We start from the raw sequence: 16249 nt of genomic DNA on the forward strand, positions 1-16249 counted from the left end.
TCTGTCTGTTGGGTTACCATCTCCATTGCCTTAATGTTATAATCGTGATTATCTTAATCATAGTATTGGTTATTAATTAAGGGATTACTTGTATTTAGGGAGAGTTTGTTAGAATATGCCAGCTGGCAGTGGGCTCTATGATGTTATAAATGGACCAAATTATAAAGAAAATGTTCTAGGGATCTCGTAATTATTTCCGTTCATCGTACATCGTACGGTCATAAATTATTTAAAATTTTAAATTAAATATAAATAGTATCTAACGAAAACTAACCGCATAATATACGATAAACGGACATGATTACATGATCCTTCGAATCCCAGGATTCCAAAAAAGGGATCCAGTGAGATCATTTTCCAAATTATAAGTGCTTTGCCCAACGGCTATATGAATAAACAAATATATTACAAAAATATACTGGAGCTTGTTCTCCTTCTTCTCTACTCATGCATAAGCCATGGTTCACCTGCATTAACAGGTCAAGGTTGAATTAAGATCTAACACCTAAAAATCCACCAAAATCATAAACCAAATCAACAGAAATCCCTAAAAATCCATATGGAATTTGTACGAGTTTTCCAATCCCACAGCCGCCGTGCTTAGAACTGTCAGTTCGGTGTCAGATTTTGCCAGCATTTGTCGTCCGCCCCAGGCACCTCAAAGTCCTTGTGTTAAAATTCATGGATATCATTTGACCAGAAAGAAAATACGCACAAACTAATTTAACAAAACGAAAAAAAAAAAAAAATCTGATTTTTCGAAATGGGTTCATCGAATCAGCTCGAGAAGTAAAATTTCAGTCTAAACGATTCTGGGAAGCAAAATTTCAGTCTCTCTCCCCGCCTAAGACATCAAAGTTATGATTTTTACTCGGATTGGTCGCTCCGTTTCTCGTTCTTCTCGCTTCGGGGTAAGCTTCCCAATCTCTTTTTTTTTTTTTTTCGATTTTTAATTTAATTTTTGGTTTAAATTTAGGAAAACTAATGAAAATGGCTTGAAAACTTTGAGTTTTAATGATAAGGACAAAATAAAGGGTAAAGTGAATAGTACCAGGATTGACTTTTTAGTGTAAAAATGTGGTTTTTCGTTAAAGTAAACAGTACCGGGAGCTTTTCGTTAAAGTTCCCTTTAAATTTTGATGGTAGAATTTGTTGAATGGAAGAGGGCGATCGGCGGGTCTGATTGGGAATGGAGGGATTTCTGGAGTTCCCCGTTGTGGTTCGTATCTGGGTCCGGTCGACGGGGAATTAAGGTTTTTGAGGTCGTATTTTGCTGCGTCAATAGCAGCCCACAAAGCCCGCGTCTCGGATTTCAGTTGCATTCTTGCAAACCCTAAACTTTGCCTACACTTTTCGAGTGAAACCCCAAAGAAAAAGAGTAAGCAATTTGCAGTTTTATTTGACCTTGTATTGTGGGTTTGCTAGTTATTTTTGTTTCAGCTAAATGAATGTAATAATTGCTGTGATTTGTGGGGAAATATAGTGGTTTGATCGAGTATGTGCTTGCGTTGCTCTTGGTGTTGCAGATTCTGAGAACTTCCATCCCAAGGAAAAGAAGGAAATTCCAAAAGGGGATGAGCAGAAAACGAAGCCGAAAGGTTAAGTTGCTGTCTTTTCAGCTGCAACGGGGCTTATTTTCGATACATTTTCACTGTTATTATCGTTTGAATTGAATGTTTATCATAGAGTTCGACTCTCACCGTTCCCTACCTAGGCTTAGATACCCGAACAACAAGACGCATTTTGTAGTAAGGTGGACATTTTATTTAGTAGGAGTTTGTCACTGACACTGATAAAGTACTGCAGTTTTTCTGTGTGGAAACTTGATCATATGAGACTCATCTGGGTCTGATAGAAAATAGTGTCAAATTTAAAAGTCTAGGTTCTATGTTAGAATTTTATACTGAAAGCTTGCCTGATTTAAAGCTGTCTATGTTAGTATTTGATTATGCATTTATAATGTCTTACGTTTCTATTAACTTTAATATTATTTCAATTTCAGACGAATCAAAGACGGATAATCAGAAATTTTTCTTGAGACACGCTCCCAATTTAATCATCCTGCTATCAGCCATTATGATATTACTCTCCATCTTGCTAATTTATGTTGTTAAACAAATAGAGGTTAGTGTATACACAAATATGTGATCTCTTTTTTTTTTTTTTGAATTGTCTTGCTATATTTGTTTCTCCATTTTAGGTTTTGTGAATGGTGTTTATGTAACTACCGGCCCATATCGTATGATTTCTTGTTTTGATGTGATATAAAGCCGAGTCGACTCTAAGGAAAATGTTTTAGAGTCCAACTATTTCCACGTTGAATCCCATACATGCATTGAATCCCCTACATGCGAGAAGAGAGAATTGGGAAGGTCGTTTGGTTGCTTAACATCCAAATCAGTAAATTCATTAAAATGTATCTGTGACCCTAATGTTTTGTGACCCTAATTACTGAGAAAATACCCGTTCACTTCCAAATCAGTAAATTCATTAAAATGTATCTGTGTAAGAATCTTGTGAAATATTTGAGTCCTGTTCGTAATCGCTTTTTTGGTATCCCTCTGTTTTATGTTTATGGTAGTTTCTCTATACCAGAAAGAAGTTCGCTACTCACATGATCTGCAATTTTGTTCTTTGCAGATAAGTGTGCAAGAGATGCAGATAAGTTTCCAAGAGTTTAAAAACCAACTTCTGGAACCGGGCTTAGTGGATAATATAGTTGTCTTTGATAAATTAATTGCACTCGTGTATGTGCGTAGCTCGCCACGCAGTCAGACAAGTGAGGAAGTTGTCCAAGGGCCTGATATCCATGTTCCTGCAAAACGGGGCGAGTGCAAGTACTTTATTATTGGAAGTATTGAATCTTTTGAGAAGAGGTTGGAGGATGCCCAGGAAGCATTGGGAATAGACAGTCATGATTTCGTTCCTGTTGCATATGGCTCTAATATGGTTTGGTTCCTAGAATTGATGAGATTTTTACCTACACTACCTATACTACTGCTTTTGGGAAGTTTCTTGTTAGTGGAGTGGAGAACGCACCGTGGACTAGGCATTGGTGGACGAAGTGCCCGTGGAATATTCAATATAGGAAAAGCCCAAGTAACGAAAGTAGATAAAAATGATAAGAACAAGGTTGGATTTTTGTTTCCCTGGCATTTTCTTGTCATTAATCTGTTGTAATATATTTCCTTAAGCACTCTGTTGCACGTTTTGCAGCACTACCTGATATTTTTAATTGGTACAGATCTATTTTAAAGATGTTGCTGGTTGCGACGAAGCAAAGCAGGAAATCATGGAATTTGTGCACTTTCTAAAGAATCCTCAGAAATATGAGGATTTGGGAGCCAAAATTCCCAAGGGAGCTTTATTGGTAGGGCCTCCAGGCACTGGAAAGACCCTCCTAGCAAAAGCAACCGCGGGGGAATCTGGTGTTCCGTTTCTATCTATATCTGGATCAGACTTCATGGAGATGGTAGTTGGTGTTGGACCGTCTAGAGTTAGAAACTTGTTTCAGGAAGCAAGGCAATGTGCTCCAAGTATTATATTTATTGATGAGATTGATGCAATTGGTCGAGCAAGAGGGCGTGGTGGCTTCTCAGGTTCCAATGATGAGCGTGAGAGTACTCTAAATCAGTTGTTGGTAGAAATGGATGGCTTTGGAACAACTGCTGGAGTAGTTGTGCTTGCTGGCACCAATAGGCCTGATATTTTGGACAAAGCCTTATTAAGGCCTGGTCGATTTGATCGCCAAGTCTCTATTGATAAACCCGATATTAAAGGTCGTGACCAGGTATTTCAGATATACTTGAAGAAGATCAAACTTGATCATGAACCATCATATTATTCTCAAAGGCTTGCAGCCCTGACTCCAGGGTTTGCTGGGGCAGACATTGCAAATGTTTGCAATGAAGGTGCCTTAATTGCGGCAAGAAATGAGAGTGAACTGGTTACAATGCAGCATTTTGAGGCGGCTATAGACAGAATTATTGGTGGTTTGGAGAAGAAGAACAGGGTTAGTCATTTTTGGCTCGTTCCTTTAGTTTCATGGCATATGTTAACTTTGTTTCATTTCTTAGTAAATTTACCATTCCCTTCCCTCTCCTCTTCTCTCCTCAATGTCCAAAAATGAAAGAGCAATGCTGCATAATACGGGCCGGTACAGCATTGTGTCCTCCCTACCCAGGACTCCTGTCATTTTTATGATGGAATTTGTGATGTGCACTTTAGCTTGAGATTTGATTGGAATCTTTGGAGATAATCATTGCATACCTTGTAAGAAGAAAATACTTGGAAGGCAAACTCTTGTTATCCATCTTCCTATTGGGTTTGGATCTTATGCGGCTATAGCTGGCCCTTATGTTGAGTTAGAACAGATTCTTTTCCATTGATCTGGACCTTGTAGATCCCACTTTACCTTCCATTATGTAGGTTTCAGTAGTGTTAATAAAGGTCCTGATCAAGCTTTTAGGTAGCTAAAAGGGATTTTATGTCTTAGAAGAGAATGCTTTGACTATTAACCTTAAGTGTTTTTCTTTGTTTTTGTTCTATATGATTGGAATTTTGACATCCTTTTGCTTGTCAAACAGGTTATAAGCAAGCTCGAGCGCCGTACTGTTGCCTACCATGAGTCAGGGCATGCTGTTACTGGCTGGTTCTTAGAACACGCAGAACCGTTGTTGAAAGTGACCATTGTTCCTCGAGGTACTGCAGCACTTGGGTTTGCCCAGTATGTTCTAAATGAAAACCTCCTCATGACCAAGGAGCAGCTTTTTGATATGACCTGCATGACCCTCGGGGGTAGAGCAGCTGAACAGGTATCCAAAAAACTTTATTAGTCTTATTTTTTGAAGACGTTTATGATGCATTATGTTTCTTAATTCTTCTCATTCTTCAATCGTCATTCTCAAGTTCCCTGGAACTTCATTAGTCATCTCATGATGTTGTTTGTTTAACATATTCTGGGGTGCAGGTTATGTTGGGAAAAATATCTACGGTAGCCCAAAACGATCTAGAGAAAGTGACAAAGATGACATACGCCCAAATTGCAGTGCACGGTTTCAATGACAAGGTGGGTCTCCTGTCTTTCCCTCAAAGGGAAGAATCATTTGAGATGTCAAAGCCCTACAGCAGCAAGACTGGAGCCCTTATTGACAGTGAAGTGCGCGAATGGGTGGGTAAGGCTTATGCACGCACAGTTGAACTCGTAGAGGAACATAAAGAGCAAGTAGCTCAAATTGCAGAACTGTTGCTTGAAAAGGAAGTTCTTCACCAAGATGACCTGCTCAAGGTGTTGGGGGGAAGACCATATAAACCTGCTGAAGCGACCAACTACGATAGATTTAAGGAAGGTTTCGAAGGGAAAGGTGATGAGAAAACAGTGGAGACCGCTGGTTGGGGCCGAGGATGATGGCTCATCGCCCCTTGAACCTCATGTTCTGCCTTCTCAGGGGCTAAAAAATTGGAACTAAATGCTCAAGTGCTTTTTCTATTAGGATGTAAATTGTAGTTTAGTTGATCAAAGATTGTGACACAAACACCAGATTCTCACGTTACCGGCAAATCAACCATAATGTGACTAATGTCCCTGAGCAATTTAAAATGTTCCCATCATTGTTAAAGTTACTTGTAACACCTCACTAAAGTTAACATGCAAAATGCTATTGGTTCTACTCTAGATGAGTAAGTGAAAAGTTTTTAACGTGATTGTAACACTGTCTCATAATTCTATAAATTTGTTTATATTACAACATGCATATATATTATTACACCACAAAATAAATATTGATAATATTACACCTCGTGAGGACATATGGTAGAACTTCATCTGTGTTCGAATCCTACGAGAGTATTCCAGTAGAAAAATGTATCCTTGTGTTTGTGATATCCGTCTTGAACTGCACCCAAAAAAGCTTTCATTGTGACATACACGCTATTTTATTCTGTATGCTGATTGTTGAGGCTCCGATACGATGCTTCTCTCGCTTTCACCGTTGATATATATACACGGAGAAACGCTTTCCCTTCTTTTTCTTTGTTCAAACGCTTTTCCTTCTTTTAGCTGTTAACTTTTGAATGTGTGTGGTGGCCAGTGGCATCTATCCATATATATAGTGGAGATATTTAGCATATATGTTTCTACTTTCTGGATGTTGAGTGTCTAAGAAGGTGGCATGCTGTGACATTCTTGTGGATTTCACCATAAATATGCTTCTACCCCTTCAATATTTTCTCAACTCAAACCTCTCATCTGCACCTTCTCTCTCTCTCTCTCTCTCTCTCTCTCTCTGAGGTAATTTCTCGCTTTCTTTTGAAGCTTTGATTTTAGTGCTAAAATGGAATTCCAAAACCAGTTTCAGGAGGCGGACCAGATGCCAAAATATGAGTGCCTTCTCTTTGGTTAGTGTTTTCCCTTTTTAATCTCATATATCATGCCCCTTAAGTTACCTGATCTAATAGCTTGTTAACTTGGATGTAGCCAAGTTGATTAGCAGTGTGGTGTCCCCCTGTGCACTCGTGTTTGAATTCCCCTCGTAGTATAAATTAGATTGTAATATGGCTCGAACAGGAAAAAAAAACAACAACAAAAAATCTGTTTTGTCGCAGACCTTGATGATACCCTTTATCCCTTGAGTTCTGGATTGTCTGATCAATGCACCAAGAATATTGAAGGTACAGCATAATCCATCAATGCCTCCATCCAAACACGCACTTTTCATCAGTTAATTTCATCAGTTATTTAGTGAAATTGAATATTTATCTGATTATTCTTAATTATCTTTTTTCAGAATTCATGGTTCAAAAATTAGGCATCGAGGAAAAAAGAGTCACTGAGGTGAATCAAGTATTGTACAAGAATTATGGAACATCAATAGCTGGTCTCAAGGCCATTGGTTATAATTTTGACAACGAGGACTATCATAGGTATCAAATTTTTTCATTACAACAAACCAAGTCATATCTCACTAAGTGGGTCGTTTGTATGAATCCTACAACGTCATGATGATCGGTTTTGCATCAAGTCTTCCGTTAGCGTACTCCATATCTTTTCTTAAAATGTCTTTCAAAGTCTTCTTAGATCTTTCTCTACCTCTTTTGCCCAGTGTCTTCGTACCAAAATTTTTCATTACCTGTTTTTATTTTCCATCATTATTATATGATGCAATAATCTCACAAATTCCCAAATATTACAGTTTTGTTCATGGAAGATTGCCCTATGAGAATCTAAGACCTGACCCTGTCCTAAGGACTCTATTGCTGAGCCTGCCATACAGGAAACTTGTAAGCTACATACAAGTCACCTTTAAATAAGAAATTGATTGTAATGAATTACTAATTAGCTTTTATATGTAATATTTCTCTGATTATGTTTTTTTTTGTTTTATGCATTAAACAGATTTTCTCAAATGGAAATAACGTCCACGTGGCAAAAACCCTAAGCAAGCTTGGATTGGATGACTGCTTTGAAGGAGTTATTAGCTTTGAGACTCTGAATCCCACTAAAGATGATGAAGGATGCAGCACAAGTGTTTTTGATCGTTCTTGTTTATTTGATGCTGGAATATCAGAGCTTCCAGCGACTCCTATTGTTTGCAAACCATTTGCAAATGCATATGAACAAGCCTTTAAAAAAGCCAACATTAACCCTCAAAGAACTGTAAGAAACTAACGTAGAGTCTGTTTGGTAGTGCTTTTAATTTAAAGTGCCCAAAGTGCTACTAGACAATCCGAAGCTTTTTTAGTGAGTTGTGATAAAATTCTTGTTGTGCTTCTAAACAAAGTGCTTCGAACACAAGCGTCTCGAGTAAAGCCTTCTAACAAGGAATTTTTTTAATTAATTTTGCAGATATTCTTTGATGATAGCCTGAGGAACATACAAACTGGAAAGAACATGGGTCTCCATACTGTATTGGTAAGTTGTAAACACAAAATAAGATTTTTCAGTTCATCTTAATTGCTAATTAATATAAAACATTCCTAAACCCTATATATATATATATATATATATATATTTTTGTATGTATAGGTGGGCAGCTCCAACAGAACAAAGGGTGTGGATTATGCAATAGAGAGCATCCACAATATCAGAGAAGCACTTCCAGAACTTTGGGAAATCGACAATAAAAATACAGACACGGCTAGAACTTTGTCAGGGAAGCTGGCAATGGAGAAATCAGTGACTGCCGAGGCTTAGCTTTTTACCTTCAATTTCAAAGCTCCTTTGAGCAAATGTAAAAGCATGGAGGCTAGCACTTGGCTGTATACTATTATGTTTATCCTAATAATTGTATGATCAAATTATCAATGATAAAAAGCAAGCTTCTTTCTGTAAATTTTTTCCTTTGCTTTCTGATTTTTGCAACCACATTACATACAGCTACCAAAATAAATACCATAGCCACTGAATAATAATACATAAACCTACCCAAATAAATCTAAAAAAAACCTGGATAACAATTGATGTGAATTTGTTTATAATCGATCCTTTGGTCCCCTTTATTTCTAACAATTAAACTTTGGGTATATTGTAAGGGTGAAATTATTTGAAACACACAAAATTGACAGAGTCTACTATAAGGTAAGACTCACGTGCAATGGTAAGGCTCACATGTATTTGCGATTGTGTCAATGTTGTGTATTCAAAGAATTTTACCTATATTATAATATATATGCTAATAATACTAAGGTGGTTTGGACATGTTGACCGAATACCTACAGATACTCTAATTAGAAGATGCGATTGTGAGACAGAGACTCAGGCCAAAATGGGTAGAGGAAAACCCTAAGAAGACTTAGAATGAGACTCTAAAAAAAAATATGGAGTACTTGGAGTTAACGGAAACTTCGCCTAATATTGAGTACATTGAGTTCTAGAATTTATACAACCGGCCCCACTTAATGGGATAAGACTTTGTTGTTGTTGCTGTAAATATACTAATGCCATATTACCATATTTAAATGAAGACACCCTTTTTTTTTATTTGTGTGTCAAAGTTAATAAGAAACTTAAAACACAATTAAACAAGCATCCATCATGATATTATATTTAAGCCATTTGCTAATGTTGGGAAGACTAAATTTGTAAACAAAATTTTGTAAACTAAAGGATATGAATGTTGATAATTGGATTATTACTTAAGTGTTGATAAACGTGCTCATTTTCTATTGGTGACACATTATTTAGTTGTCTACAAATTTAAACTCCCTACCATTACTCCATCAATTAATATGTGGGTAATGCTAGGAAAACTAAATATGTAAACTAAATTTTGTAAGCTAAATGATATGAAATTGATGATTGGATTATTACTTATGTGTTGATTAACATACTTATTTCTTATTGGTGATTGTTTGCAAATTTAATCTGCAAATTTTGTTTACCTAGCAGTATCCTTAATATATAAAATTTGTGTATAAAGCTGACCTTCACTACGTGAAAGACTGACGATGATATACACAAAATCAAAATGGTTTCACAAAAACGTAAAATGAATAAGAAGTGAATATTCCGTATAAGCATAAACAACATGCGCATTAAGATCGTCATGTTATATCTATAACACTATGTTTGGATGAAGAAATTTAAGATTACCAAAGAATTTTAAAATGACGAAAATTGAATTGACGGGATTTTATTTTTTAGAATTTGTGAATTTCTTGTTTGGTTAGCCTAAAAGAACAATGGAATTGAATACGGAATTTGTTATTTTTAAGCTCTCAATCATAGAAATTGGGAAATGACACCTATGTATATAGAATTTAAACTTACGAATTGGAGGTCCCAAATTCCAAGTTTTTTTCCACGTGGAAATTCTAAATTTCTATGTTTATGAATTCAAACAAGAGAATTCGTGCATGTCAATTTACAAATTTTGACTTTTATCCAAATTCCAAGTTTATTTCCCTCATCCAAACATAGCGTAAAAGTTGATGGAATACTCTCTCGTAGAGGTTAAATCCTAACGTGGTAAGAATCCTTGGAAGAAAATCTTTCTATTGTTGGAGGATTTTTTTTTTTTTTAATTTCGTAAGGTTTTATGTTGTAATCTCTACTGAAAAAAGCCTTCTATGTTTGGAGGATATTTAAGTTACACAAGGTGTTGTCTGTTGTGCCTAACAAGAAAAGATTATTTGAGTCACGATTCTTCCATAAAAAAAAGTGCCAAATACTTCTTAGGACAGTTTAGCATTGCTATGTTAAAAAAAATGATTTTGTTGTGTTTTAAAAATAATCAGCTGTAAAATAAAGCAGCTAAGTGTTTGATAAACTGTATTTTTTAAAATGTTGTGAATATGAAAAGCAGTGTCAAAACATTTGATAAGTTTTAATGTTAAAATTATATACTTGTATGTAATGACAAAAATGTACATGGGAGTGGGGTGGTGGTAATGACAATAGTGGTGGGGATAGTGGCGGTGATGGTAGCTGCCATAGGGGTGTGGTGGTGGTGCTAATAATAAGGTGTGGTGGTTGTGTTGTAGAGGCAGTAGTGGTGGCAAAGGTAGTGGTGGCGATTGCAGCGTTCTTGGTAGTGGTTTGTGATGACGGCAGTGGTGTAAGGCTAGTGGCATGTAGTCATAGATGGTGGGGACGATGATGGTGGTGATGGTAATGGTTGTACCAATGGCAGGTTGGCGGTGATGATCAATTGTAAGGGTAAGGTGGTGGTGTCAATAGTGGGGTGTGGTGGTTAGGGTGCAGAAGTTAAAATTGTGGTAGAGGCGGTGGCATTAGTGATGATTTTGGCGACAGTGACGATAACGATGGTTTTAGTAATGACAATAGTTGTGGTTGCGGTGATAGTGGTGGTAGTTTGTGGTTGTGATAGTGGGTGGCCACGATGATGGTGGTGGTATTGACGACGATTGTGGCAGTGGCGACGAAAATGGTGGGGGAGGTGACGACGATTGGGATGTTGATGGCAACGGTATCAGTAGTAATGACGATGGTGATGAAAAATTAGTAGTTGAAGTGGTAAGCGGTAGCAATCACTTTATTCTTCAAGAGAAAAAATGTAAGCAAATTTTTTTTAATATTAATGAGGGTGTTACAAGAACTAAAACTATTCACTAAAAACTGAACTCCGTTTTTTATAGTAACCTACAACTTTAAAAACAATGAAGTTGCTTTTAAAAAATAATGTCTGAAGGGCATTCTTTAAAAACACGTAAGATATTTTATATTTATCAGTGAAGCAGGTTTTTAAGGAAAAAAAAAAAACTAAAAAAAGTGGTTTCCTTGCTGCCCAAAAAACCTAAAATTGAACTACTTATTTTATTTTTCTCATATTTCTCGTTTTTTTATGGGACGTGGCTAACATGCAACGATAAAAAAGACGCATGATAACAAAAATATAAAAAATAAAACAAACTAAAACGTCCATGGTGATATGCGACACTTGTCCAGTTAAACGCGATTTCTGGGAGACGCTCAGGTAACATATGTACGTGTCAGGCTCCAATAGGGCCACATAATGAGGTCAGATCTTTTACTGGCTTTGGTTGAATAAATTGAATTAATATTTAAAAAACGGTTGTGTGCCTATTTAAACACACTTCCACACTTCCGCGTCTTCTTCTATTCTTTCACTTTACCCTACTTAAAGTCCTCTCTCTCTCTCTCTCTCGCTCTCTCTCCTCTCTCTCTGGCTCTGCAACGTCGGTTATTCGGATCAAGTAACGCTCATTTCTCTAGTCTATTCCTACTTTGTTAGGGTTTTCTTGCATTGGATGTTTTTTTTTCGTATTTGCAATTAATGGTTAATGTAGGAGAAACCAAATATTGGGTTTTCTATTTTGATTGTGATGAAGCATTGTTTTCTCACTTAGAAATTTAGAATGGTTAATGTTGGAGAAATCAAATTTTGGGGTTGCTTTTACCATTGAAATCTTACTTAAATGTCTAGACTTTCTGGGATTTCAGTCATCTGCTTTACTTTAATTGTGTTTTTGGTAAATGGAAACTGCCTTTTGCTTTTGATGTTTTGTTGTTATGTAATTGTATATATGCTTAATGATTTTTTCGATTCGTCTTCTTTGAAGCCTTGTAGGTAAAGATGGAAAATCAGGTTCAGTATCACCAATATGAGTGCCTTCTTTTTGGTAAGTTTTTTTTTCTTTTTTAACACAGGTTTTTTTATTTGAAATTTATGGTTTTCGAAGGCGGATATAAGAACTAGTTGCTTTGATTTCCAGATCTAGATGACACCCTTTACCCTCTGAGTTCTGGAATTTCAGTGCAAATCACTGCGAATATTAAAGGCGAGTTGGGCTTTGTGATTCTGGATTTTAAAACTTTGCTGTGAAATGTTCATTGTTTTAGTGTAAGTTTTATAAATTTTTGCTGTAGAATATATGATTCAAAAGCTTGGCATTGACGAAAGTGAAGTTCCGGAATTGTGTATTTCTTTGTACAAGGATTATGGAACAACAATGGCTGATCTTAAGGTATGGTCATTGCGATACCTTCAACCTTTATTTATAGTTTCTGAAAGTATTTTAATTAAGGCAGATCAGAATGGCAATTGAACATGGTTTTTGTTTTTTATTCCTGATTTCCAGGCTAAGGGCTATAACTTCGATTGTGATGACTTTCATAGGTACCAAATGCCTCACCTTACTTTGTGCTCTTGTCATTTACGACACCCGTGTGATCTTAATTTTTTGAAAAAATTACTTTTGTAGTTTTGTTCATGGGAGGTTACCATATGAGTTGCTTCATCCTGATCCTGTTCTGAGGGGTCTTTTACTTAGTCTGCCTGTCCGGAAAGTTGTAAGTTTTATTAATCCAGAAATGCACTCAGATGTTGTCTTTGAGGAAAAAGAAAAGGGAAATTTCATTACATTAATGCTTGCTTCTCATGTTATGTTGGTTATTCTGTGTAGATTTTCAAGAATTCGGATAAGGCACATGCGGCTACTGTGCTCAAGAGGCTTGGAATTGAGGACTGCTTTGAGTTGGTTATATGCTTTGAGACACTGAATCCCACACCAACAATGCTGATGATTCTGTTGGTGCAGGTGTAGCTGAACACATTGAACAACCAAATACTGGTGCGGTAATACCAAAGACCCCAGTTGTCTCCAAACCATTTGAACAGGCATATGAAGAAGCTTTTAAGATAGCAAACATCGACCCTCAAAGAACGGTAAGATCTTTTACCTATTTACTAAGGGAAATTGACTGATCCATAAGTCTCATAAGTTGGCAGGTTACACTTTAACATAATGTGGGGTAATTCTGTTTCTTATCGCCATTTATTCTAGCTTTATGTGAGTAGTTTTCTAAATGTCTACTTTTACTTGTTTTCCGCACTGTATTGATTTTATGATTTCGGTTTCCTTTCCAGTTATTCTTCGACGATAGCATTCGGAATTTACAAACTGCAAAGCAGTGTGGCCTCCACATGGTATTGGTAAGCTACAAATACAAAATTTGAGCAATTGTAATATTGCAGTTTTTGAAAAATGATCTTGGAATATCATCCTCACAAAATATCGTTTATCAAAATGGTTGTAGGTTGGCACCTCTCACCGAACTAAAGGCGTGGACCATGCACTTGAGAGCATCCATAATATGAAGGAAGCACTGCCAGAACTGTGGGAAACCAGCACTGTGGAGTCTGAAAATGTCCGGAATTCACGAGAGATTGCAATTGAGCAACTGGTAGTAGCTTAGCCTACCTGTAAGTCATCTGAACGGTTGATTACCAACACACAGCTTCTTTACGTTCTACCATATCAAGCATAGAGAAGGAAATAGCTTGTGGTGGAGCGCCGGAAACACCAAACGGCTGATGAGTTGTCGATATTTTCATGTAATTTTTACCTTAAAATTGTAGAAGTGTCTTAGATGTGGTAAGCTTGATATAGCACTACTTAGCATTGTTTTGTCTAATGCATGCTGGAAAGACCCTTCTTTATATTATAATAAGATTATATTTACCATGTTTATATTGATCACAATTTTGACAATAATTCAGGTTAATTGACTCTTTGAGTAAAAGGTGTTTATTATACAAGAGTTTTTACCATAAGAAAACGAACAGAAAATTGATCGATGCATCTCTTTCCCTTTAATTGAATACAAGGATTAAGTAATTTCCTGATCGATGTAGAAGAAAACACGAGTGCTAACTTTTTTTTAGTATATCAATATTTTTACACTTGAGGGATAGAGAGTTCGGTTAAACCACACAATGAGTAACTTAATTTGGTATCAAATTCGTCATCCACGAAATTCTAACCTAAGAAATGATAACTAAGAGAATGAACGGTTTCGAAAATAAACTTTACAAATGGGTGAACAAAGAGGTGCACCCAATGGGCGGGCACAATTGTTATTGTCAAATGTATGCCGCTTTCTTTCCTTTTTTGTTTCTTGCCATCTGTCAGCTTAAACCTTCGTACATAAAGTTTCCTAATTAATTAAGGTTAGTATTATCGCAACTAAATTTATGTTTTCCTAGTTAGTTAAGATACTTTTATGCTTTAGTACTATTTAAGCACTTGTTCGAGTTGTAATTTAGGACCATCCAAAGTTTAAGTCGATCAAATTAACTCGATCGACAATTGTTACTTGTAAAATTACAACAACGATGATCTTAACTAGCCAGCTTAAGAAGCTTCAGAGACATCATCATCCATGGCAGTGGCAGCCATGATCACCACCTGTCTTTCCTTTATTTTTGGTCTGGACTCATGTTTCTCCTTCGTGCCATCAGCTCTATTCGCATACCAGACATTATCGACGCTCGACGAAAATCCCTACATTGAGTGGCCGTGGCCATGGCCCGGAGAGGTTCCACCCGCCGGTTTTGATAACTATTACTAGTGTTCCATGCTTCCACGCTTCCAGCTGCATGTTCTAGTTCAACTAGCTAGTAAACTACGTAAATTCTGTGTCCTGCATAAGACATTACTTGATGTTTATGTGATAAAATAGCTTAAGCAGTGTCTTAGATTTCTTTGTACGTATATAGAGTTTTCTCGTATATGAAAAGAGAAAGACTTGCTTCGCAAAGGTTCAAAATACTTCGTGGGTTATTCACATAATTTTTATTTTCATGATCAAAACCATTTATATTATAAGTCATTTTGCAAAGATCATCTCTACAAAAAATTAATTAAAACTAAAATTGTTTAGTCATCACACTGTATAAAAACAAATGAAGCGTATTACCAAAGCAAATACGATTAACTCGATAAGATATTCCTTGTATTCATCCTCTGTGCTGTTTACAGAATCTGGTTCTTTTGGGGTTATAGTTGACAACTTCAATATCTCTTTTTGAGTTCCTACCAATGGTTTTTTGTGAATCTGTACGACTTTTGTTCTTCTCTTACGTATTAACGAATATTCGATTGATTGGTACGGGGTTATTGACAAAAAAGATTTGTCTAAGTCACTTCCTTTCTTTTTTCCAAGTTTCTTCTCGAAATATGGGTCTAGTTTATTAATATGTTCCAAAAAACCCTATTTCAATACATTTAACTACGAATTTAGTAAAAAGCATTACAAAATATCTATTTGTTTGCTACAATTTATTGACTAACTGATCTTTGTTTTAATTGATTTTTTGCAGTGATGATCTTTACAGAATAATTTATAATATAAACAGTTCCGATTATAAGCACAAAATTATGTGAATAGGTCAATAAGTATTTTGAGAAGGAACTCCTCCAAACTAGCTAAGCTCTTCTCATAGGAAAGTTGATGATATTATACATGGAATTTCGACAAAAAAAATGCATGGAAATGTGAATTTTGAATACATATAATAAACTTCATGTCACTTTTGAGAATTTTCCAAGCATCTTTATCCTTGCAAATATTGATTTATTTTTTGGGAATTGTTATTAGTACTAAAAAAATCTCATTCTACATTCCAAACTTTCTATATTAAGAAAGAAAAATACATTTGTGAGGAGTGTAGAATAAGATTTTTGGAGTGCCAATAACATTTGCCAATTTTTTTTTCTTAATATTACAACAATTTTGAGTTTAAATCTCTGCACCTCCCCCCTTTTAATTAAACGTAAGGATTATTCAAATTAAGCAACTAGTTACTACGAACTTGGCTGATCTCCTGAGCATAAAAAAGCAATAAAGAACGGATGAGATTTAAATGAATAAAATTTGGTTAAATCTTAACCGTTCATTCGTGAAAAATGACCTAGGTAGGGGAATCATGTCAACTACCCCACCTTAATTATGAGAAATTAATCAATGTCGTGGTCACATAATCACGTG

The 16249-nt window shown here is 36.0% G+C and overlaps 2 protein-coding genes and 1 pseudogene across 3 annotated transcripts; all 3 read left to right on the forward strand.

Moving 5' to 3' along the window:
- Nucleotides 1-1164: 1164 nt before the first annotated feature.
- Nucleotides 1165-5669, forward strand: LOC103422256 (ATP-dependent zinc metalloprotease FTSH 10, mitochondrial-like; annotated as a pseudogene).
- A 441-nt stretch (nt 5670-6110) lies between these two features.
- Nucleotides 6111-8330, forward strand: LOC103420671 (uncharacterized protein C24B11.05). Of its 2 annotated transcripts, none has more exons than XM_029099707.2 (7): nt 6111-6396; nt 6476-6669; nt 6786-6921; nt 7191-7278; nt 7394-7654; nt 7844-7909; nt 8024-8330. In XM_029099707.2, exons 3-7 carry the CDS (start codon nt 6791-6793, stop codon nt 8189-8191), a joined length of 714 nt encoding a protein of 237 aa, XP_028955540.1. In that variant the 5' UTR covers nt 6111-6396; nt 6476-6669; nt 6786-6790; the 3' UTR covers nt 8192-8330. The 2 variants fall into 2 exon arrangements, with proteins under 2 accessions (XP_028955540.1, XP_008356946.1); XM_008358724.4 differs by having other exon boundaries at nt 6132-6396; nt 6604-6669.
- Nucleotides 8331-11567: 3237 nt separating this feature from the next.
- LOC103420689 (uncharacterized protein C24B11.05) lies at nt 11568-13948 on the forward strand. Its single transcript, XM_008358739.4, is given in 10 exon segments — nt 11568-11673; nt 12040-12099; nt 12193-12258; nt 12347-12444; nt 12559-12596; nt 12682-12769; nt 12883-12982; nt 12985-13145; nt 13347-13412; nt 13517-13948. Coding segments are annotated over 9 exon segments (822 nt in total). The 5' UTR covers nt 11568-11673; nt 12040-12053; the 3' UTR covers nt 13676-13948.
- The last annotated feature ends 2301 nt before the right edge of the window (nt 13949-16249 follow it).

Source organism: Malus domestica, chromosome 03 (assembly GCF_042453785.1).
Source record: "Malus domestica chromosome 03, GDT2T_hap1".
NCBI lineage: Eukaryota > Viridiplantae > Streptophyta > Magnoliopsida > Rosales > Rosaceae > Malus > Malus domestica.

Excerpts from the sequence above, each read along its gene's own strand:
- LOC103420671 (XM_008358724.4), top strand. The coding sequence starts at position 6,333 with ATGGAATTCCAAAACCAGTTTCAGGAGGCGGACCAGATGCCAAAATAT. Across the intron at positions 7,279-7,393 it reads GCCTGCCATACAGGAAACTT|ATTTTCTCAAATGGAAATAA; the intron begins GTAAGCTACATA and ends TGCATTAAACAG. Across the intron at positions 7,910-8,023 it reads TGGGTCTCCATACTGTATTG|GTGGGCAGCTCCAACAGAAC; the intron begins GTAAGTTGTAAA and ends TTGTATGTATAG.